Here is a 25,263-nt window from a genome sequence, read left to right on the forward strand (position 1 = left end):
ACTGAAGTCCCTCAATCAGGCTTAAAAAACAAAAAGTAATCCAAATACCAAATTCACGGATGAAAATGGAATCAACTACAGGAGGAAAAAACTATCCCTTAAAAAAAGGGATATTTTATTTTTTGGAACATATTTCTCTCTCTCTGCTGATCTCACAGGTGCTGTTTATGACAACAAACATGCACATCTGTAGGGGTGAACTGACAGACACAAAGCAGGACAGCCTGAACTCTCTTCCTATATTTAGATCCTTCAGCCCAGCTCTTAATTGCATAATTTAATCAGGACCCTCTAGAAGGGAAACACATCCATATTCATCACAGGCATCAAAGGAAACATCTTTACAAGTTATATCCTTTTACAAACCAACATATGGTCTCACGCCACTCTACCAATTGTTGAACTCCTCCTCTGGGAAGAGCATGGAATTTTATTTCTTTTTATCACTTGAAAAAATCACTTCCCTCCTAATTCAGTAAAACTGGGTGGAGGCCACTTCCTCCACAGGTGAGAGAAATAAAACTTGTTGATCTGTCATTGTCAGGAATTTTAAAATTAACCATTTATTTTACATATTTTCAAAATGGAAACAAAAGGCAGACAAAACCCACAATGAGAAAGTAGGGCACATTCTTCATACTTTCAAATAAAACCTCTAACCATCTTTTGTCATTTTAAGATGGCTTCTAAATTAGAAAACAAGAGTCCTTAACTTGAAAAGGTTTGAACTGCAGCTCTCCACTTAAGTAGCCGTATTTTCAAGAAAACAACTCTGAGCCTCAATTTGCTTTTCCACAAAATTGTGATACCACCACCCAATCCACTGGGTTGTTATGCAGATTAAACCTGAATATGAAAGACTTACTTCAAAATTATAACATGCTGAAAAACAAAAGTGATTTATTAACAAAGCAGGTTCACAAATAAGGCTAATTTAAATATTTTGCATATGCAAAAAATGAGGTTTACAGTCTAGTTTTTGTCTGTTTAATGAAGTTCTAACTTCATGCAAAAAAAGAAAAACTGATAACCACTACAGTAATTCAATTCACTCAACAAACAGGTATCATGTGCCAGGCACTATTCTAAGCACTAGAAACGCAGCACTGAAAGAGAAAAAAAGTTTTTCAAAGTCCCTGACTGTGCCTTGATGGGGCCTACATTCTGGTGGTCAAGGAGGGCCTCACTGCGAATGTGATATCTGAACAGCCCTCTGAAAAGGGATATCTGGGGAAGCGCATTCCAAGCAGAGAGAAGAGCAATTGCAAAAGCCATTTGAGCCATTTGGCAAGAATGTTCCTGAGATGTTCAAGCAACAGCAAGGAGTCCTCATTGAGGCTGGAAGGGAGTGAGTGAGAGAAGAGAAATGGGAGATGAGGACAGAGAGGTCACAGGGGCAGGTGTGCGGGGCCCATAGGGACTTCAGAACTTTTGCTCCAAATTGAGATGGAAACACTTAAGAGATCTGAGCAGAGGAGAGATCATCCAACTTATAGTTTAACAGAATTACTATGGCTTGCGGGGTTGAGAACACAATGAAAGATGCAGGGATGGAAGTAGGGACTGGTGGGTAGAGAGACCAGTTAGAAAGCAACGGCAATTATTAAGGTACGAGATGATAAAGATTTCAATCAGCATGGCAGAAGTCGTCAGATTCTGGATATATTCTCAAAGTACAGACATGAACAAATAATACTTCACTGCTTACGTAAATAAAGAAAATAACCACATGATTGGAGAACTGTTTAATTTTTAGAAGTATGAAATCTCATATTATGGGGACTATGAGACTGAGATTTTTTTTTTCTTTTACAGAATCTTTCCAGCCAGAGATTGAGTATCTGAGGTAGGACCAAAGACAAGGCCATTGGAAGAGAAGTAGTCCAAGAATTACAGACTAAATATCCATAATTCCTGTACAGGAATACAGGCCGAGTATCCCTTATCTGAAATGCTTGAGACCAGATGGTGTTTCAGATTCCAGATATTTTTGGATGTTAGAATATTCTGAATACACATAATGAGATATCTTGGGGATGGGATACAAGTCTAAACATAAAATTCATGTATGTTTCATCTACACCTTATGCACAGAGGCTGAAGAGTAATTCTTTTTTTTCTGAGACAGGGTCTTGCTCTGTTACCCAGGCTGGAGTGCAGGGGCTTGGCTCACTGCAGCCTAGACCTCCTGGGCTCAAGTAATCCTCCCACCTCAGCCTTCTGAATAGCTGGGGCTACCGGCAAGTGCCCCCTCGCCTGGCTAATTTTTGGATTTTTAGTAGTGACAGGGTTTTGCCATGTTGCCCAGGCTGATCTCTAATTTCTGAGCTAAGTGATCCACTGCTTCAGCCTCCCAAAGGGTTAAGGTTACAGGCATGAGTCACCATACCTGGCCAATGTTATACCATAATTTTAATAATTTTGTACACAAAAAAAGTTTTGACTGTGTTTTCACTGTGACTTGTCACATGAAGTTAAGAGTAGAATTTTCCATTTGTGGTGTCACATCAGTCCTCAAAAAGTTTTGGATCTTGGAGCATTTTGAATTTTCGGATTAGGGTTGCTCAACCAAGGGAATAACAACTAGGAGTTAAATCTTGCAGGAATTAGAGTGAATGATATGGACAGTGGGGCAGAAAATGACTAACAAGGAAGGGTAATGAGTGGTATAATTTTACGGGATAGTCAAAGCTAGGTGTTTTTTATAGAGGATGCTAGAAGAATGGTCTAAAGGTGGCAAGAAGAGGTAAGAGGTTTATCGGAGAAAGCAGCCACGGCTTGAGAAAGCCACAGGGGAAATAGCAACCTTAAATGAGCACACACAAAGATCCATGTTCAAGGATATTCATGTTCTAAATAACACAGGTGCCTAACAATAATGGAATGATTAAATAAATTATAGTACATTTGACTATGATGTAACTGTTAACAAACGAAAAGACACATGGACTTTCATGTACAATACTACCATGAAAAGGAAACCTTACCACAACTGTTCAGTAAGAAGTGGTAAACAGTACCTATAGTATGGTCTCTTTTTAAAAACACAAATAGAAACAAAAACTGTCTGTGTATATACATGTCCATTTTTAAAGGCCTGGAAAAAAAAATAAATGAAACTGAACAAGTAGTTACCTTTAGGAGTGAGCTGGGTGCAAGGGAATGCAGGAGAGCCAATTACTTTTACTCTTAACCAATTGCTGTTTTCAAATTTAAAACCCCAACAATAAAAAGAAATAAAAACTGAAAGGAAGGAAGAGAGTTACTTCTACATTGCCCTAGAAGACAGCATTATGACCAACAGGTGGCAAGATATATCTTCTTTTAAAGGAAAAAAATAATTTCAAAGTGTATCTGCATAGGATTTTCAGAGAAATGTGTTCTGGTAAAATACAATGACCCTATTCTAGGTTAATATGATATGGATAGGAATGGAATATATGCTTTTATTAAGCATCCAGGCACATAATCAAAGAATTCCATTTCACAAAATGGCATATTATAACAAAAAAGTTTCCCTCCCATATTAGACCATTACTCCCCTTTCTATTAACTATTCAAATAGCCAATAAATTTTTCAATGCATGAACTTCTTACTAAATAAAAATGTTATGTTATTCAAATATCTTCACGAGCAATTTAGTCCTGTCCTTTTTCCATTACAAAAATCTGTTATTTGAAAGAATAACTTCTAAAAATCAAAGTTTATATAACCACTGAAACAAACACTGAGATCGGCCAGATTTCACTCTCCTTCATATGACAATCAGTGACAGACTCTTTCAATCTGCCAAAAACTGGACTGGAATTGCAAACATTTACTTGGCCACCTCAGAGGAGAAACTGAACAAACAGCAGCAACCCTCTTCCAGAATGTGACAGCTCCCTCACCTAAGACCTAAAAGAAGCAAAAGCAAAGTTTTTCATTGGTTTTAGAGAAATCATGCTTTAGATACAAGCAAGCATCACCTACAGAATTAGGTGAGATCTGTACCCATGAATCTAGGCCTTTCTACCTCTGATCACTTGTTTAGTACAATCTTACCTGCTAACTTCCCTAAAGTAACTTATTTACCAATCACAATGGAAAAACCCAAGACAACATTCTCAGAAGGCTTCAGAACCCAAGTTCTCCATCACGTGCTCAACTACTAAGAAGGCTTTAGTTTCCATTTATCCACTATTTAACTGAACAAATTTGCAAGCCCTCATCACCAACATAAAGCTGCAGTAGAAAGAAAATGACACAGTTCCCATCACCATCAAGCTTATAAAGTGGGTATGGGAGAGATGGGAGAACCATATCATATGGTAGACTGTGATAAAAGTCACAGGACCACTTGTTCAGGCTCTTCATCCAAAGAAAAATCTACATGCAGACAAAGCGGCCTACAGTCTGTGCTACAATGACATCTTCCACACATTCTGAGCTGTGTTACTTACCCTACAGTGGAAATCCAAATGGTCTAACTATCAAACACCTGCATTAGTGGGTATGGAAAATGGAACAGATAATCCAAAGCAGCCTTACTAATAATTAACTATTGCTTCTACAATGTATTATGATTCAACAAAGAAAGCTTTTAATCATTTATATTTTGCTTATACTATTAATAAAGCTACAATATGCCCTGAGAACACAGCAAATTCTAGAGAAATGCCTATTTAAGATTTAAAAATTGCTGTGAAAAATCTGTAAATGGATGACAGTTAGTGTTTTAGTATATCATAAAAGCATAAAGACAAACATTTTATCATATAAATCACTCTTTTGGAATGCAGAGTATAGGCATAAAACAGACTTTTACAGAACGCATGAAATATACTAGTTTGAAAACTCATGAAACTTTTATCACTGTCACCAGCAACTTCAAAGGGAGAAAGTGGTAAGTGGTTTTATGGGAAACACTGTAGAAAAGTACATCCATGGACTCAATTTTCAACAGAAGTATAGTCATCTCTCGGTATACCTGGGGCACTGGTTCCCAGACGCAACCACCCAATACCAAAGTCCTTGCATCCAGGTCTCAGTGGGCCCTCTGGAACTTGTGCATAAACAAAAAGCTCTCCCTCTGCATATTCAGGTTTCACATTCTGTGAATACTGTATTTCCTAACCACTTTTGATTGAGAAAAAAATCTGAGTATAAGTGGACCCATGCAGTTTGAGCCCCTGTTGGTCAAGGGTCAACTATATTCAGAAACAATCAAAAATCATCCTTATACCATCCTCATTACCACAACCACCACCATACTGAATCACCATGCACTGTTCTGAGCACCTTAAATTTATTAAATAGCTCTCTTAATCCTTATATGAGTCCTATAAAATAACTACTATTTTACAGATGACAAAACTGAGGTACAAAAAGGATAAGGAACCTGCCAACGTAACCCCTCTACTGCTTCTCCTCAGTCGCCCCCTTCTTGGTCTGATGCATAAGGCAGAAGGACTAACGGGAAAGGATTTGCTTATAGTTTTAAAAAATGCCCTCCATCTCCTTCCCTTCCGCTTCTAATTTATTCTTGTTTTTGCTGTTGCTTTCCTTCTTGATATCTTCCCACTCTGTTAGAACATGAAAAAACCAAAAGTTTTATTAGTGTAGCAATAACAAAATTAAATTCATTTTAATCTAAAGATCTTAGAATAAGACATTATAAGCTATATCATTCAACAAGAAATCAGAAAATTGGCACCATTAATTAGCTATTGTATGTTCAAATCTTAATAATCCTTTTCTCATGATCAATCTATAGAACATTAAAATTAAACTCCTTTTAAGAAATTCATTTTCTTGACTCAGGTGTAGTGGCTCACACCTGTAATCCCAGGACTCTAGGAAGGCCAAGGTGGAAAGATTGCTTGAGGCTGGGAGTTTGAGACCAGTCTGGGCAATACAGCCTTTACAAAAAAAAAAAAGGCCAGGCACTGTGGTGCATGCCTGCAGTCTCAGCTACTTGGGAGGCTAAGGCAGGAGGATCACTTGGGCCCAAGAGTTCAAAGTTACAGTAAGCTGTGATCACACCATTGGACTCCAGCCTCCAGCCTGGGCGGCACAGCAAGACCCTATCAAAAAAAAAAAAAAAGAAAGAAAGAAATTCATTTTCTTTACATTCGCACTTATTAAGATCCTTTATTGAAAACATAAAACAAAAATGGCGAGCTCTCTTTTTCTTGAGGTTAATACTTTTCTAATCAAGTAAATGTAGCAATAAAGAAAATTTAAAGGAATCTTGCAGGTATATTTTAATATAGGTAAGATACTAAGATATTAATTTTAACACCTAATACATAGTTGTAGGTCACAATGCTACTTACAGATAATGGCAAAAATAGTACTCTGCACTCTGAAGGATTTGGGGTAAGGAGTAAGGGAAGTGGGAAGATAAAGCGCACAAACTGTGTGCTGGTGTGGCAGAAACGGTCATGACACTACCACTTCAGTTATCCCATCTGTCCCCTGATCTCCCTTTTCATCCTCTATTTCAGGGTTCCTCAACTTTAACATTACAGGATGTTTGGTTGCATCCCTGACCTCTACCCACTAGAAGCTATTGGCAACCCTCCAGCCTCTCCCTCCCGGTTGTGACAACCAAACATTTTTCTAACATAGCCAGATAAGCTACGGCTCTATACTGCCACTTTTCTTCTCCTTCTCTCTTTGCAATCTAAGCACCTAAGGCCTCAACAGCTTTCTATAACTCATTTCTAGACTCCGGGACTCACAGAACTGCTGATTCTTCCACAAGGGGAAAAGGGAAACATGTCGAACCCACACACCCTTTCTATCTCTGTTCTTCTCAAAGAAAAGAAAGGGGAAGCAAAGCAGTCAATCCTCAGAACTTAACTAGTGAGTCTGAGCACCCACAACCGGCATCACACAGTGCTGGGTGCTACTAAGTATAAAAGGCATGGTTCATAACCACAATTAATTCACAATATACCATATTATATTTCCTGATGTAGTTCTAAAAACCACAAAAAGAAAAAATTCACTCATCAAGTACCTACTGTGTGTCAGGCCAACCATTCTTAATATTGCTGGATATTAACAATATTTATTATTTCTGAATATTAACAATATTAATATTCCCTGTGGTACTTTGTGAAAGAATCCTTACCATAATCCTTCGATAGGATGGACCCAGGCATTTTTGTGGTGGTGGCTGTCCATACAATTCTAATGAATAGACAAGGGAGAACCAGCACTGTGCTAACACAAAGATCATAAAGACACTGTCCATACCCTGAAGGAACTCAGTCTAAAGAGTTAATAAGGTAACTGTGGTAAAAGGTATTACAACAGATGCTAGACTAAACAAGCAGGTTTGTATTGTTCCTCAAAGTTAGAAGATCCTCAGTGCAGGTCTTATACCTACAATCCCTTACCCCAACTTTATCAAGCTCTCTAAGAGACACGCTATGAACATAAGCATATATAGAAATACGGACACTCAAAACCTTGCTAAAAGAATGAACTAAGGCAGAACTGGGCCAGAGGCAAAAGCTCTAGCAATTTCATCAGATTGGAAAAGAACCCATTCCCTTGATTTTAAAAGATGATCCCAACTGTAAGTAAAACAGCTTCAAATGTATAATCTCCTCTTACCAATTAGACTGCTTCAGGGCAGAAAATGATTTACACTTTTCTCTACCCAACCCAAAACATAGTACAGTGCTGAATGCACAGTAGGAATATATGAAATACTTGCTGAATTGATTAATATCAGCTTAATAAAAAAGCAGAACTCCACAGTAAGGATGCACCCCTTTTAAAGGAGCCTTTTCTAGAATACAGAACATCTCAGCCCACACAAATTGACAACTCTTCAGCAAATATATGCTATAAATAAATGCAAATATATGCTATACATAAATGCAAATAAATGCCATAAATCCAGTTTTTGTGCCAACATTTAAATGATAATCAAGTTAATTTTGTTCACAGTTAACAACATTTAAACTAATCAAATATTTCCTCAAGCTTGAGTAAACTAAACAGAAGTCCTAGCACACAAACATAAACACACGGAAAATAAAGGGGTTGTTATTAATTATGTTGTACTGCAAAGCTGGCAATGGGCAAAAAGCAAAACAGGAAGCTGTAATAGATGAGATGACAAGCTATACACAACCAGCTATATAATTTCTACAGCAACATTCACTGCATCATTATTGTCTTTCATGAAAAGCTACTGTCTCTGATAAAATTAAGACCCATTTTCCTGGCTCTACCCCTTAGCCCAAAGAGTTTTGAGTGCCAGGTCTCACCAATGCATACCACTTCAGGGCCAGTACTCCCAGTCATGCCTCACTCAGAAAGGACGTAAGGATGGGCAGGGGATGCTAGTGGGACAAGTTGTGAGTCTGAAGGTGAGATTTAAAAGACTTTTTAATCCAACTTTAAAATGTTTGCAGGTCATTTAAAAGAAAGGAGATGGTAAGACAGAAGACACAGATAAATTCTGATTCTGTCTAGCAGCAAGGTAAGAACCCACTAAAGACTGAATGTAATTCAGTTTGGTAAGGATCCTACCAATAACCACCAGACTCATTCCCTTATGGGAACGATATGAATAGCCTTTTAAACCTGTGATACTGTAAAATATATATTTGGGCTTCAACCTTGCTTCTGGCATATAGCTCCCAAAATCCTTAGAGACTCCAAAGTGATGTCTTTTTGCATGCTAATGCTGACTGTTGGCTGGCAGCCCCTAACCAGCTTCAGGATGGTGGCAGGATTAGAGGGTTGAGACTTTCAGCCCCACCCTACAACCTCAAGGGAGGGGGCAAGGGGCTGACGGTTAAGTTGATCACCAGTGGCCAATGGTATAATTGATCATGCCTATAAAATGTAGCCCCATAAAAGACCAAGAGGACAAGGTTCAGAGAGCTTCTGGACAGCCGAACACGCAGAGGTTCCTGAAGCGTGGCACGCCCAGGTTAGGCATGGAAGCTACATGCCCCCTTCCCCCACACCTTGCCCTATGCATCTCTTCTTCTGTATCCTTTTTAATATCCTTTATAATAAATCAGTAAATGTAAGTTTCCCCAAACCCTGTGAGCCATTCTATCAAATTAAATGAATCCAAAGAGGGGGGTCATAGGAGCCCCAACTTGAAGCTGGTCAGCCAGAAGTTCCAGAGGCTTGGACTTATGTTGGAGGTGGGTGGGACTGAACCCTCAATCTGTAGGATCTGATGCTATCTCCAAGTAGTGTCAAAACTGAATTGGAAGACACCCAGCCAGTGTTTGGTGTGTAGGGAAAAACCCACCCACATTTAGTCACGGAAGTATTTTGTGCTGACTGTTGTAGTCTGAGAGCAGAGAGAAAACAGTTTGAATTTTCTACTGGCAGAAAACCCATGACCACTATTATCCTTTAAAAAACAAATTTGGAAAATTAAACACTGATGCCTAACTTTTAAGTTTTTTTTTTTTAAACATTATAAGGTTTTACTACAAAGGGAACTTTTCTCACTTTATTTTAATACCTCATAAACTCATCCATCTCAATAATCAAAACCATGCTCCAAGACCATCACTGTGTCTCACATCAATGCGTAAATGCCACTATAAAATCTAATACTGCAATTCAGGTAGGAGAGAAAGGGGCCTATTTCAACATGCTCTAAGAAGCACTGGTATCTTCAAGATTCATCAACTATGCCAGGTGACTGAGAAACTGTATGTAACTGATAGCCCCTCACATTCTAATAAGGAAACTCCTGGACCAAAACCATGTTATGGAGGGAAGCAGGGTGCCTGCCTCTTACAACTCCACTTTACATACACCTTGTACCTCCTTGTAACTCCAGATTCTCTTAGGAGGCTGGGAAATTTAGGCTTCCTTTCCTTAAATGAAAAAAGCCCAGTCTTCTCAGACTGATAACAAAATACAGGAAAAAGGAAGGCATCATCCCCATTTCAATCAAGAGTCTGATCTAGGACATAACCAGAACATTTTATGTTCATTAGTAGTTTTTACTTCTTTTTTCCTTTTTCTTGAGACAGAGTCTCGCTCTGTTGTCCAGACTGGAGTGCAGTGGCACAATTATAGCTCACTGCAGCCTTGAACTGTTAGGTTTAAGCAATCCTTCTGCCTCAGCCTCCTGGGATTACAGGCACAGAACCTTCCCGTCAGCAGTTTATATTTTATTTGTTTGTGAATCGCTTGTTCACATCCATTACCAATTTTTCTGTGGGGTGGTGCTTCCTATTGATATAAGACTTTCTTACAAAGAACAACATCTTGTTGCAAAACAGTTATCTGTCTTTCAGGTTTTGTTTTTGAGTATGTTTGGTCATATAATAAATGCTATCAAATCTATAAAAAGTTTATTGTTTCTGCCTTTGGAGCCACATTTAGAAGGGCTCTGTGGCTGGTTATTAATAACCCTCCCCACAATGGCATAAATCAATCTCCCCTTTCCTTCTAACACTATGACAAGAATCCACTGCAGAATCTTTCTGCATTAGGCATGCATTGGTTTAGTGAAAAAGAAATGTTTTTAACTGTAATGAATGCTATACGAAAAGCCACAGAAAAATTCAGAATACAATACTTATTTTTTAAAGTTCTAATCAATTTAAATAACCTTTAAAATCATTAAAGGGATTCTTCTGTTAGTTCAATTTCTATACTTTTCTTAGAAACCTTTATCTAGAATTGTTAGGGAAATGCTCTATCCACAAATTCCCAACCTTGGTATTTCACTATTTCATTACCAGGATTCTCATGGCTTACCTCTTCTCAGTTCATTTTGTTCATCAGGCTCCTTATGAAGTGGTGTTGGGACTTGGTCTTAAACCCAGGCAATCTGACTCTAGAGCCTTATCTCTAAACCCGTTTGCTATCCCTAAGCCTACAAGGCCTCAAAGTGATACCCAAAAGTAACAATTAACCTAGTTACCTATACCACCTCATCAAACTTTACCCCAGCCTTCCCCGCAACTGTTCAGGATTTGACTTCTCCATAAATTGCCTGGTACACTACCTACACTGGGTCTTCCAAAATTTCTCCAGTATTCCTAAGCTTCCCTTACCATGTGCTGACCTTCCTCCTCACCATCCCAGTGAAAGGACTTACCTCTAACAATACAGGAAAATCAGCAAAAGTGGGCAGGAGCTCTGCTACATGCTTTCCTCTCATTCAGATCCCATGGTTTCTTCCTCAGACAACTCTCCCTCCTTATCATGGTCAACATTTTGTCACCTGTGCTCCAGATCGCTAACTCCATCACCTCCAACTGCTCTCTGTCCACTGACTTCTTCCCCTCAGTCTTCAAATATGAAGAGGTATCATCTATCTTAAAATGCAAGTCACTTAAGGCAGTATAAGAATCTATTTCTCACTTCTTAATGTATTCAGTATTCCCTGAAATTGCATTGACATGATTATCTGACTTCTCCTCCACCCTGAACTGTACATTTTCCCCTCCAAACCTACTTCCAGAATCTCTCTTCCAGTGCCTTTCTTCCACTTCCTTCTTTGGTCTACGTCAAACAGCCTCTTAGACAGTCAACTTCAAATTAGCCTCTTTCTTCTATTATTTCCTAACTGTGGGATCCAATGGAAGATTCAATCTACCAGTTCTTTCTCTTTGTGGTTCTCTCATAGTACCCAGTAGATGACTGCAGAGGGTCTAACATAAAGCTTCCAAGTCCTCCCTAACCTTTAGTTATTTATCTCCAACTTGCCTGTAGCATACTTCTACCGAGATATCTCACCTTAAATGCAACTCATCAAGTCTAATTTATCATTCCCACAATCTTTATTCCTTCTACAACCCGCTCTCCCCTATTCTTAAGTAACACCCTTACTAATTTTCCAGCCACCAAGGTTAGAAATTTAAGGATAATCTCTGACATCTCTTTCTCACTACTTTATAGCCATGTAAACCAAGGCTTCATGGCTTTTTGTTTTGTTTTACCTAAAATGCCCTTCTTTTTCTATGTCTACCAGAGATTTCTCATCTCATACATAACTCAATAGCTTTCTTACTGACCATCTGGCATTGGGTTCTATCCCTCCAGTACAAACTGCATGTTCAAACACTTTCAGTGACTTCTCAGTGTTTCCTTATTCTGGCACTCTAAGGCCCTAAAATTCTCACTGGAACTTAACCTTTCTGAGCATCTCCTCCACACCACCATACTAGGCTCCGTAAGAACACCCACTGGGGTCAGGCAGGGCTGCTTACTACCTCTGGATCCATGCTGTTTGATATGATAACCACATGCAGCAACTGAAACACAAATTAATTAAAACGAAAAATGCTGTTCCATGTGTGGCTACAGCTACTGTATTAGACAGCACAGAGGTAGTACATTTCCATCACTGTAGATATTCTATTGGACAGTGCTGCTCTACAGATACTCAACACTCATGCTTAACTGACAAGTTTTCCATGCCATTACTCTGCTATAATGTCCCTCTTCCTTCTACCTATGCAAACTCACATGTCCTTCCATGCCACAGTGGTCCTGATGTGAACTGTCTGTACAACTTACTCCTATACCATCTTGTAACAACCCTTACAATGTTGCTGCATTTAATTTTTCATTTTTGTGCATCCCCTAATTATTGAGCCTCAGAACTAATAAATATTCCTGGAATAAATGAAGCATACACTTATTACAATACTGCAAATCTAGGCTTATTATCTAAAAAAAAAAATTAGTTAAGAAACCAATCTGCACCGCAAACCTAGGTTCTTACAAAGAAAAAGCTTCTTTTTCAAACACTAAGAACAGAGAAGAGATTTGGGGGAATCACCAGGTAAGGACTCCCTCACACCCTAGAGGATTTAATGCTTTACTTGCAAGAGAGAGTCTTCTCTAAGGTTCTGATTTTAGCTTATAAAAAAAATTATAAAGATGCTGAAACTGTTCAAATACTGTAGTTCCCAGTACCTTACTAAAACTCTGATGTAGTCATTGAAGTAAAACTGCTTATGAAAGTTTTGGCTTTTCTTTTCTGAAAGGTAGTTTCCTTTATGCAAGTGAATGTTCTACAGAAGCTGCTCATTGCTGCAAGTCAGCCAGCAATAACTATAGACATTATTTTTTTGTATATAGGACTAGCCCTGCACCTCTAAAACTGACACCATCATAATAACACACACCAAAATGAGTATTTTAATTTAGATTTTAAGCAATTATATTAATACTATTTGGCTCTGCCTTTTTTCCCCCCTTCCTTTTCTTTTTAAAGGTAGCTACAGCAGAGTGATGAAAATTCTTCAGGTATTTTTGCTGCAAATCAGATGAAAGATCAACAGATTAGACTGAATATTTGTACTACCAGATAATAGCAGGAAAGGAATAGAGAGGATTCAAGAGGTTTCAGGTTGAGGCAAAGAGATGTCCCTTTTTGTTATCAAAGTACATTCTAAAATCTTGGTACCAAAAAGTAAAGCCACATATAGAAGCAGCAGAACATTTCATCGACCTCAAAGACATGCTATGACTTAAACCTATTTTCTCCACATTTTTATATTTAAATTATCCTTTTTCTTCTCAGACTTGTCTAACTCTCTCCCTAGAATTCCCTAGCTCCCTAGTATCTACTTTAGCTTTCGGTTAGGAATATGATTTGTTTTTGAGAGTCAAGAGGAGATCTGTGTATTGTACTAGATGTCAGAGCTGCCTGCTTTAATTCAAACTTTGTACAATCTTGGATCTCCCATTTTCTAATAAGGTTGCATTGATTAAATTAGACATAGGGCTTTTCTCTTCCACCTCCAGAATGAAAAAGAATCAATTTTAATATGTAGAAAATAAGCATTTCTCTATAGTTGTCAGGCTTGATTCCTACTTAGCTCAAACAATGTTAGGTATAAAAAGTCACTAACATGTCAAAAAATTCTTCTTTCCCCCTTTCCTAAATTACGTTGGATATGCTCAGACCAAAGCCTCAGGAACATAGTGAGCGTGGCAAGGGAAAACAAATAAACAAACAAATGGGCTCTTAATGCTAAGATGAATCCAGATCCTGCCTTTCCCTTTTCCAATCACTAGTCGGGTAAATTTGAACATCAGTTACCTTCTCTGGATTTCAAATTGTTCACCTTGATATGAACCAACTAGATTTGAAAATCTTTAAAGCAACTTTTAATACTAAATATCTCTATTCTATGTAAAGAAAATTACAAGTCTTAATGTTTATGAAAGCACTTGGCAGCGCAGTCCCATGGACATACTTCACCCAAAAGACATGTGATTTGGATAGTTAAGTGTACACATTAACTCACCACGGCATATAAGCATTTTCGGATAGGAAGGTGGGAATAAGAAGATACAAGATCCACAGTTTCATCAGATCCTTAAACAGCTCTGACCTTGTAAAACATTTATAAAAGTAGATATTAAATGTTTTTTAAAAAAAAATCTCCAAAAAGGCCAGGCATGGTGGCTCACACCTCTAATCCCGGCACTTTGGGAGGCCAAGGTGGGTGGATCAAGAGGTCAAGAGATGGAGATCATCCTGGCCAACATGGTGAAATCCTATTTCTACTAAAAATATAAAAATTAGCTAGGCATAGTGGCGTGCGCTTGTAGTCCCAGCTACTCAGGAGGCTGAGGCAGAAGAATCGCTTGAACCAGTGAGGTGGAGGTTGTAGTAAGCAGAGATTGTGTCACTGCACTGCAGCCTGGGTAAGGGAGCCAGACTCTGGCTCCAAAAAAAAAAAAAAGTCCCCAACGAATCTGCAGTTACTATTATTATAGTGTTTAACAGCTCAGGGAAGATGACTAATTTTGGTAAGACAGACAAACTGAATTACTATCCCTAACTTAACATCGGTTGGTGATTATGTAAGAAAATGCAAGAGGAAAGTGATAAGGATTATGCAGAGAAGCAGGAGATAAAACTAATGTGGCTTTGAAATGCGTTACTTTCATGTCAGATTTATTCTTCAAATTATGTGCTGCTTAGATAAGCATTATTTTTCTTTTCTTAAACACTTACAAAAGGATGACAGAAGATAGCCTAGAAAGGCACAACAGAAGGTAAATTTACTTAAAGACCTAAAAAAACACAAGCCAAGTCATGTCTATACTGGCATAGTAAAGCACGGCAGAACAAGGACGACTTGGGTCTTCTGAATGAAAGAACAAAAAATATAGTTAATATGGAGTTTCTAGAGCCAGACTGCCTTGATCCCAGCAAAGATTACAAACTATAACTGCTCACTAATTATATAGCCTGAAGCAAGATACTAAATTATTCTGGCCTCAGTTTCTTTACCTGTAAAATGTGCCAACAACAGTACTTACGGAAGTTTTGAGGCTTAAATGAGATATGGGAATTATAAACAATGCCTGGCATACATAAAGTAAAAATTCAGAAAAAAGTTTAGCTACAGTTATTTCTCCTCTCTAAGGCTCTAAACCAAATTAAGATCCATGACTTTAAAGCAACTTTTAATGCTAAATATAATAATAAATAAGATCTACAGAAAAATCAAACTCCTTTTATCCAGTAGCTTCAACTGTCTCTTCCAAACTGGGCTGTAGTTTAAAAAGAACAGCTAGTTAGAAATAAAATTAGTTTATATATGGCTTTCCATCTTTAACTCCACAAACTCATTAGTAGAGGTAACAAGTAAGAAGAGGTAAAGGTGCTGGGGCGGCACTGGCTAGCAGAACCTTCTGTGATGACAGAACTATTCTACATATACACTGTCCAGTATGGTAGCCACTAGCGGCTACTAAGCACCTGAAATGTGGTCAGTGCTGAGAAAATGAATTTTTCTTTAATTTTAACTTAAATAGCTATAAGTAGCCGAATGCAGTGACTCACACCTATAATCCCAACACTTTGGGAGGCCGAGGCTGGAGAATAGCTTGAGCCCAGGAGTTTGAGACCAGCTTGGACAACATGATGAAACCCTCTCTCAATAAGAAATACAAAAACAAATTAGTCAGGCAGGCATGGTGGCAGTGCCTGCAGTCCCAGCAACTTGGGAGGCTGAAGTGGGAGGGCTGCCTGGGCCTGGTTGGTTGAGCCATGATCATGCCACTGCACTCCAGCCTGGGTGACAGAGCAAGACTCTGTCTCAAAAAAAATAGAATAAAACGAAATTTCAAAAAAGCTACATGTGAGACCTTATTGGATAGCAGGGCCCTAGATAATCCATAAGCTAAATAAGAATTGTCAGAAATTTAAGCAAAATAAGGATCTTCTTTTCCTGAATTGTTTTATAGGTTCAATTCAAATATCTTTGTTTCCGGTGTAGGCCTGGTAAGTTTGATTAGTAAAGAAATAACATGTCAGTTGATACATCAATACAGCCCAAATTCAGTGGTAATAAAAGGATCAGAGTTAAGTACGTGGTCCTCTGATATTTTAGAAGGTCCCTAAGGCCAAGTTAAATTCAAGCTCACACAAAGCATAATTCAGTACACAGCAGTACACAGATCAGAGCTGCAAAGGTCCTTGTCAGCATCTCTACAGAAGCTGCTTCTCCTCTACCAAATGAAAAGCTACTTCTACAATGCAGACTGAGTATCTCTGCATTTATCTCAAATTTTTCTTCAAAAATTCATAGTTCTGTAAGCCTTTTCCCTCTTTCAGGAACACTGGTGATCCTGGCCATCTCAGCCTTTCCACTATAAACAAAACCCCTGTACCGCCCCTATCTGGAGTATAACGCCAGACTCCTGCTTAGCTTTGCCTGTAATATGGTTTAATTATGATGACTGAACTAATAGGCTGACATCATAGACTTTTACAGGCTGACCCCATGTCATCCTGATGTATCATTTTGCACCAGTTCAGTGCTGTAAATCAATTTAAGATCTCAAGCAGGTTGAAAAGCCTGGTAATGATGCTTTCTCTGCCGTCTCTGGAGACTCTACATTATACACAACTTACATTATTTATAAAGCCTCAGTGATGCTTCCATTAGCCTTGTAAGACTACACAAATGAGATCTGTTATACACACACTTGGCCTTGATTATGGAGGCTACTGCAGCTTAAACATGCTTGTCTAATTACACCCAAGTTACTTCTTTTTTCCAATCTACTAAGTTATTAGATTTTATCTTTAACCCAGAATTGCTAGAAATCGAAATTACAAAGTGAAATTTAGTTTTTAACTAATAAATGTAATAAATGCAGTTGAGAAAATGTGACTTACTTCCTCTTAATGCCTTACTAAACTTAATAGAAACAAAATTAAATTCCACGAAGTGTTAGAGGTCAACGTTTTTTTAATTGCCTAAAAACTGTCATTTCTCTAAAACACAAAGATCACCAGCTCTTCAAGGATATGAAACCAAAGGATACAGCAAGAGGAAAATGTATTTGGTTACATACCTATGGTTGTAGGGGTCAAAACTGAATCAAGGACAAATCCCTACCCTCAGAAGAAACCCGATCCTTCCTGGATCCTCTAGAGGCTCTGGCATCACCCACCTCCAGAAAAATCATCTCTCACGACCCTAGTTAAACTTTCCTAAGAATTGCAGTATTACACCACCAATGATACACCACCTGCACGGAAATATCAAATAACTGAAAATGGGAGAGTGGGAGAGGGCAGAACAAACACTTTAATCAGTACAGCATATTTAGATCTGGCACCTACATCAGAATAACACTGATGCAACAATATTTATACCAATTGAAAATGCTGGGGCAGTAAACACTGGTTCTGCCCCGATTCTTTTTTAATACAGCTCACCTACCTTCAGTACAATTTAAAGAATTACAAACAAGATGAAAAATCAACATGGGCAGGGAACAGTTTTCTCATTGTGTTACTGAGATGCAGGCAAGTTATCCGCAACAGGCAATTAGAGCCAAAGATGTTCTGAAATACAGGCATTCTGAGATTTAGCCGCTGAGAGTTCCAGCAACAGGAAGACAGAAATCATGCAACTTCTGTATCATTCCCCGTGCTTTGAAACTTCAGATGCAGTGGAAAGGAGAGAAAGCGGGGGAGGGGGGAGGACATAGAAAAAGGACAGTTGTCTCGGCACTCACGAAAATGATGCTTTCTCAGGAGATGGTTCGGAGATCGGTCTCAATTTTCAGAAACGCGTCTTTACTGGTTGTCTTGCACCATGTATTTAAAAATTGCATTCGCTTCAAAATAAACAAAAGCGCAGCTACTGTAGTTGTGAGATCTGGCAGGCATTTGTTCCTCCTCCCCTCCTAACGCACATCAAGGAAACGTTCTCCCTTTAAAGCCTTCATACAGATTCAGCAACTAGAAAAACAAGCCCACGTCTGTCTCTCACGCCCACTACCCCCACCTTCCTACAGAAACAACCCCGAGAAACACTAACAAAGACAGGGAGCAGAGTAAAGGAACAGTTGTTCAACCGCGAACTCACGAATACACATGCAGTGAGGCAATCGACTGCGGTAAAGGGAAAGGAATGAGACACCAGGAGACGCAGCGGGTGTAGGCGGAAGAGGGGGAAAAAATTACGCGCCGCCGCCAAACCTTTGAATAAATTAGAGGGGATTTCGGTGCGAACTTTCCTTGACCTCGACGCCAAAGAGGCTCGCTAGGGTCGAGAAGTAAACCCGTGCGGGATGTGGAGGGGCCGGGGGCGCCCGGGTCCCCTGCCCGCGAGACCCGTTCCTTCAGGCGCCCGGCGGCCGTTCTCCAGTTCCCGCAGGGGTCGCCCCGCCGGCTCGGGGACACAATGGGCCCGTGGGCCGCGCGGACGGGCCTCGGCCCGGCTGCAGCACCGGAGAGATGTGAGGAGCGCGCGGAAAGGGAGCGCGGCTGGGGAGGTCCCGGCGCGGTCAGACCCGGGGGCCGAGGCTAGGGGGGCCGGGAACTCGGCTTCCCACAGCAGAAGACCCAACAAAGACACCGGGGGAGCCCGGCTGGCTGGGGGCGAGGAGAGGACGCGGTGGCAGGTTCGCTCCTCAGAGCGGCCGGGAGGCGCCATCATGGGGGGTGGGGGGGTCGCGGTCCGCCCCGCGCGGAAAGAGCCCCCTCCCCGCCGCCGCCGCCCGCGCCCCCGGCCCCGCAGGACCGCGGGGACCCCACGCGTGCAGAGACGGCGGTGCTGGAAAGCCCGGGGCGCCGAGGGGAGGGCGGGGACGCAGCATGAAGGGAAACTTGGGTTCGGGTCTGTTTCGTTTTACCGGGTTGGCGGCGCGCCCATCCGCGCGGGGCCACGAGTGGCCGGGAGAGCGGGGTCCCGCGGCCCCGGTCCGGCCGGCCGGGCGCTGCGCCGCGCTCCGCTCCCAGGGTCCCTCCCCGCGCCTCGGCCCGGGTCGAGCCGCTCGGCCTCTCCTTCCTCCGCCCGCCCGTCAGCCCGCTCTCTCCCGGAGCCTGGATTGATCTGGTCGCGCTGGCGTCAGGGAGTCGGAGCCGCCCAGCCTCCACTCCTCGGCTGCCAATGCCGGGCGCACTCGCCTGCCCGCCCGCCCGCTCACACGCTCACCCGCGCGCCGCCGCCGCTGCCGCGCGACCAGGGATCCTCTCCAAATTCCCGGCCCGGCCGGCGTGAGCGCAGCGCGGCCGGGGCTGGAGGACTGCGCGGGGAAGCGGCCCGAGTCACCCCCTTCCACCCCCAGCCCCACGCCCCGTTTATTCCTGGAGAAAAAACAGCGTGGCGGCGTTCTGGCTTTCCTAACCCTGCCTTCTTTAGTCCCGGTGGAGTGGATTGGTGCATTATCTGCAAGTGAATTTCGATGCTCCATGTGTTTATTTTCTGAAACGCTCATTAACTCTTCTGTAAACATGGAATGCATGTTGACAGTTATCTTTGGAGACTGGCCCTTTGATGTCTAGTTTTCATTGTCCGTTACTCACTCTCCAATAATTTGCAGGCCCCAGAAGTTGAACGTACCCAGCAGTGGTTAGCTAGTAACTACTGCACGTGCTTATACAAACTCTGGGTCAACAGATGGGTTTTGTGTCAACTCAGGATCCAATGATTCGAGTAGGTAACCTTGTTGCTCCAAATAGTAACATGCCACAAGGAGATACTGCTTTAGAACTCTACATTTTTGGTCCAATTTCTAGTCTTTTAGATGATGCCAACACCCCGAAAACAAACTTAACTCTTACCTACGTGATCTGCATGGACATTGAAAATATCTTCTTGCAAAAGTCATAAAACTGCGTAAAATCTTGGATAATTACCATAATGTTGAGTTACGTTTAGAAAAGAATAATTTTTTTGAGGAATAAATTTCACATGAAGCAAAAAACGTCACTCCCAGCCATGTGTATCGGTGTATCATTAATATATATCAATGTATATTAAATTCCTTTTTTCCTTAAACTATTTGAGCCCTTACTGGTCAGTTCGTGGACTTCATCTTATTTTCCCTAAAAGCAGCATTTGATGCAGTTGGTCATTCTCTGCTCCTTGGAACAACAGGAAAGTGAACCTTGTTAAATGCCACTCAGATTAGGCCACTCCCCTGTTGAAAACTCTCCCTTGATAAACAGTATGAAATATCCCATACAAGAGAACATTATTCAGCCATAAAAAGGAATGAAGTGCGGATACTGTTGCATGTGACCTGGATAACCTTTCAAAACATGTGGAGTGAAAGAAGATAACACAGTAAGACCACACATTGTATTCTTCCACATATCTGAAATGCTCAGAGTAGGCAAGGCTATGGAGACAGAAAGTAGATTGTTGGTTTGCATAGGGTTGGGGAAATGAGGAACCTGGGGAGTGACAGCTAAAGGTCATGGGGTGACAAAATTGTTCTAAAATTAGTTTCTGGTGATGGTTGCACAGTTCTGTGGATATACCAAAAGCCATTGAATTGTACATTTTAAATGGGTCAATCATTTGATATGTGAATTTTCCTCAAGCTATTAAAAAAAAAGCATGACAATGAAATGCAGTATATAACCTTGATTGGATCCTGAATGGGGAGGGGGAGCTATAAACTGATATTTTAAAGCTGTTACTTTTTAAAAAACCTATAGATGGCATTTATTTATTTATTTATTTATTTAATTTTGAGATGGAGTTTCTCTCTGTCGCCCAGCCTGGAGTGCAATGGCGTGCTCTCCACCTCCCGGGTTCAAGCAATTCTCCTGCCTTAGCTTCCCAAGTAGTTGGGATTACAGACACCCAGCACCACACTTGTCTAATTTTTGTATTTTTAGTAGAGACAGGGTTTCGCCATTTTGGCAAGGCTGTTCTTGAACTCCTGGCCTCAAGTGATCCACCCACCTTGGCCTCCCAAAGTGTTCAGATTACAAGCGTGACCCACCACTCTCAGCCTAGATGACCTTTCTTAGTGTAATTCTAGAGATCTTAAATGATAATTATTAATATTATGTATGCTATAAAATTTGATTTTGCCTGTTGTACAAGTTATTTCTTTACATGGTAATAAAAATTTGGATATTCTTTTTTAAAGGGTGTTGATGAGACCATTGTAAAAACATAAATATGGACTATATATTAATGGTATTGTATTAAATTTTTAAAAAATCCTCCCTTAGGTCCCCATTTCACTCAAATTAAGTTTCCATAATGAGCCCAAGACCCTCCATAATCTTTCTTTTTTTTTTCTTTTTTCTTTTTTTGGTGCCGTGACTCAGATACATAATCTTTCTTTCCCCTTCCTTTACCACTGTGATCTGCTCTTCTACTGTCCCTCTTGCTCCCTTCCCCAAGCCACACTGGTGTCCTCACTTTTCTGGAACAATCTGGGCACATTCTCACCTCAGTGTCTGTGTGCTAGCTGTTCCTTCCCTTTCTAAGTTCATTTTGTGTTGCTGGAATAGAATACCACTGATATAGTTTGGTTATGTGTCCCCACCCAAATCTTATCTTGAATTGTAGCTCCCATAACCCCCGTGCATCATGGAAGGGAACTGGTGAGAGGTAATTGAATCATGAGGGCGGGTTTTTCACATGCTGTTCTCGTGATAGTGAATAAGTCTCACGAGAATCTGATGGTTTTATAAAGGGCAGTTTCCCTGCATACATCCTCTTGCGTGCCACCATGTAAGACATCTTTGCTCCTTTGCTCCTCCTTCACCTTCTGCCATAATTGTGAGGCTTCCCCAGCCATGCGAAACTGTGAATCCATTAAACGTTGTTTTCGTTTGTTTGTTTGTTGTTGTTGTTGTTGTTTTTGAGACAGTTTCACTCTGTCACCTGGCTGGGATGCAACCTCAGCTCACTGCAACCTCCACCTCCAGGGTTCAAGCAATTCTCCTGCCTTGGCCTCCCGAGTAGCTAGGACTACAGGCACATTCACCACAGCCAACTAATTTATTTTTGTATTTTTTAGTAGAGACGGGGTTTTTGCCATGTTAGCCAGGCTGGTCTTGAACTCCTGACCTCAGGTGATCCACCCACCTAGGCCTCCCAAAATGCTGGGATTATAGGCATGAGCCTCTACACCCAGCCTAGTGGCTATGAATTTGAAGTAAGACCAGTCAGCGTGGTTGTGGGTCTTCTCCAGCCTCCCTCAACCTAAGGGGGCAGAGCTGAATTTAGGGCTGGGGTTTTGTAGGTGTATGTCATGGAAGGAAATGGGATCAGACAGCAGAAGGTATAGGCAATGGAGTGACTGTGGGGGTCTTGATAGGAGGGAGGTGAGAACATATCGTAATGTGAGATGTTGGAAAAATTATAGGATTCACTGATTGAAGGTACTAGTGAGGTCCATGCATTACTGGAGTTGGGAAACTTTTCCAAAAGCTGGGGAGCAGTCTGGGAATGAGATACTTGAAATTGAAATCATAATGCTGGAGCAGTTTTGAGCAATGCCAAGATCTAGGAGTGTGACCAGAGACAGTGGATGGCTAAGGTAGAGAGGAAGACAAGATCCTCAAAGAAAAAAAGATTTTAAGGAACTGAAGACAAATTAATTATGCTATGTAATCAGTTTATCAGGAAAAAATCAGCTACTAATCACAATAAGAAGAGCCCTTTAAATTGGCTCCAAATTTTATATATGCAAAATGTAAATCCAAAAACCTGTTTTAAGAGATGATTCTACTCAAGAGAAAAATAAATGTAATGATTTATACTTCAGATCCCTCAGGGAATTTAAGTGACTCAGTTTTCCTGGAATGAGCCTGTCAAGGATCATTGGTGTGTTATTTTTCATATTAAAAGGAATGCTGGCCAGGCATGGTGGCTCATGCCTGTAATTCCAGCGCTTTGGGAGGCCAAGGTGGGCAGATCACTTAAGATCAGGAGTTTGAGACCAGCCTGGGCAACATGGTGAAACACCACCTCTCCAAAAAATACAAAAATGTGGCCTGGTGTGGTGATCCATGCCTGTAGTCCCAGTGACTCGGGAGGCTGAGGTGGGAGGATGGATTGAGCCAGGGAGGTCCAGTCTGCAGTGAGCTGTGAGGGTGCCATTGCAGTCCAGCCTAGGCAAAAGAGCAGGACTCTGTTTTTTTAAATGTGTGTGTGTGTGTGTGTGTGTGTGTGTGTGTGTGTGTGTATTAGTTGTTGTTGAAATCCTTTATTGTCTCCTCACACCCTTTACTCCAAAGAACTTATAGCTGTCTGTAATTATATATGTATTTCATTGTGTTGTCGAACATCCAGTGAGAAAATCTCACTGCTCTTCTAAGTAATATGTGGTGGGAGCCGTATCTAGTTTGTGTTCCCATCTCCAAGCCCAAAGTTTGCACAGACCTGTCATGGCAGACTCTCAAATATTTGCTGAAAGAATAAATCTCTAATACAACTGTTGTGGTAAAATACAAATTGGTATTTTTTCTTAATTACAGCATACTTCATAGTAATCGTTCTCATTATTGCCCTCATATCTGACATTCAGATCTAATTATAAATAGTAGGAATTAATAAAGAGTTGTTAGCTCTTTTTCTAAGAGTTTTGTAACAGTCTATACATTACAAAGTTCCATGTGAAAATTCTATGGTAAACATTATGTTGACAGTAGAACTTTATATTTCAAGTTCCTGAAATTTGTAGGGTGATATGGTTTGGCTCTCTGTCCCCATCCAAATCTCATGTTGAATTGTAATCCCCACATGTCAGGGGAGGGACCTGGTGGGAGGTGATTGGATCATAGGGGCAGATTTCCTTCATGCTGTTCTTGATAATGAGTGAGTTCCCATGAGATATGATAGTTTAAAAGTGTAGCACTTCCCCCTTTGCTCTCTCTCTCTCTCCTACTCCATGATAATAAGATGTCCTTGCTTCCCCTTCAACTTCCACTATAATTGTAAGTTTTCTGAGGCTTCCTAGCTTTGCTTCCTGTTTAGCCTGCAGAACTGTAAGTCAATTAAACCCCTTTTCTTCATAAATTATCCAGTCCCAGGTAGTTCTTTATAGCACTGTGAGAATGGACTAATACAGAACATTGGTACCAGGAAAGTGGGGGATTGCTATAAAGATACCTGAAAATGTGGAAGCGACTTTGGAACTGGGTAATGGGTGGAGGTTGGAACAGCTTGGCAGGCTCAGAAGACAGGAAGATGTGGGAAAGTTTGGAATTGATAGAGACTTGTTGAATGATTTTGACCAAAATGCTAATAGTGATATGGATAGTGAAGTCCAGGCTGAGGTGATCTCAGATAGAAATGAGAAACTTATTGGGAATCAGAATTCACTCTTGATATTCTTTAGCTAAGAAACTGGTGGCATTATGCCCTTGCTGTCGAGATCTTTGGACTTGATCTTGGAACTTTGGACTTGAAAGAGATGGTTTAGGGTATCTGGCAGAAGAAATTTTTTTTTTTTTGAGACAGAGTCTCACTCCGTCACCAGGCGCCAGGCTGGAGTGCAGTGGCACAACCTCGGCTCACTGCAACCTTCACCTCCCAAGTTCAAGCAATTCTCCTGCCTCAGCCTCCCCAGTAGCTGGGACTACAGGCATGTGCCACCACACACAGCTAATTTTTTTTGTATTTTTAGTAGAGACAGGGTGTTACCATGTTGGCCAGGATGGTCTCAATCTCTTGACCTCGTGATCCACTCACCTCGGCCTCCCAAAGTGCTGAGATTACAGGCGTGAACCACTGCACCCAGCCTGGCAGAAGAAATTTTTAAGCAGCAAAGCATTCAAGAGGTGGTTTGGCTGTTCCTCACAGCATACAGTCATATGTGTTCACAAACAGATGGTCCGAAATCGGAACTTATGTTTAAGAGGGAAACAGAGCATAAAAGTTTGGAAAATTTGCAGCCTGACTATGTAGTTGAAAAAAAAAAGAGCCATTTTTTGGGGACAAATTCAAGCTGGCTGCAGAAATTTGCATAATTAAAGACAAGCCAAATGTTAATAGCCAAGACAATAGGGGTGATGTCTCCAGGGC

General features: G+C 40.8%; 2 protein-coding genes across 4 annotated transcripts in view; one reads left to right on the forward strand and one right to left on the reverse strand.

The window, feature by feature from the left end:
* The window catches only part of SMAD1 (SMAD family member 1), a 76,329-nt gene extending 56,950 nt beyond the window's left edge, over nt 1-19,379 (reverse strand). Inside the window, exon 1 of one of the 3 annotated variants that reach the window (XM_032246470.1) lies at nt 19,118-19,379. The gene's annotated coding sequence lies outside the window, so the exon portion shown is untranslated. Of the gene's footprint in view, nt 1-17,995; nt 18,821-19,117 lie in introns of those variants that run through there. The other 2 variants (XM_032246471.1, XM_032246469.1) reach the window with 2 other exon arrangements.
* On the forward strand, nt 18,472-20,841 carry LOC116528992 (translation initiation factor IF-2-like). The gene is made up of 2 exons (XM_032246472.1): nt 18,472-19,920; nt 20,004-20,841. Exon 1 carries the CDS (start codon nt 18,554-18,556, stop codon nt 19,661-19,663), a length of 1,110 nt encoding a protein of 369 aa, XP_032102363.1. The 5' UTR covers nt 18,472-18,553; the 3' UTR covers nt 19,664-19,920; nt 20,004-20,841.
* The last annotated feature ends 4,422 nt before the right edge of the window (nt 20,842-25,263 follow it).

The sequence above is a fragment of the Sapajus apella genome, unplaced genomic scaffold (genome assembly GCF_009761245.1).
Source record: "Sapajus apella isolate SASKATOON/1434 unplaced genomic scaffold, GSC_monkey_1.0 scaffold61, whole genome shotgun sequence".
NCBI classification, from domain to species: Eukaryota; Metazoa; Chordata; class Mammalia; order Primates; family Cebidae; genus Sapajus; species Sapajus apella.

What these genes read in the sequence shown, in the direction of transcription:
- LOC116528992 (XM_032246472.1), top strand. Translation starts at nt 18,554, where the DNA reads ATGTGGAGGGGCCGGGGGCGCCCGGGTCCCCTGCCCGCGAGACCCGTT.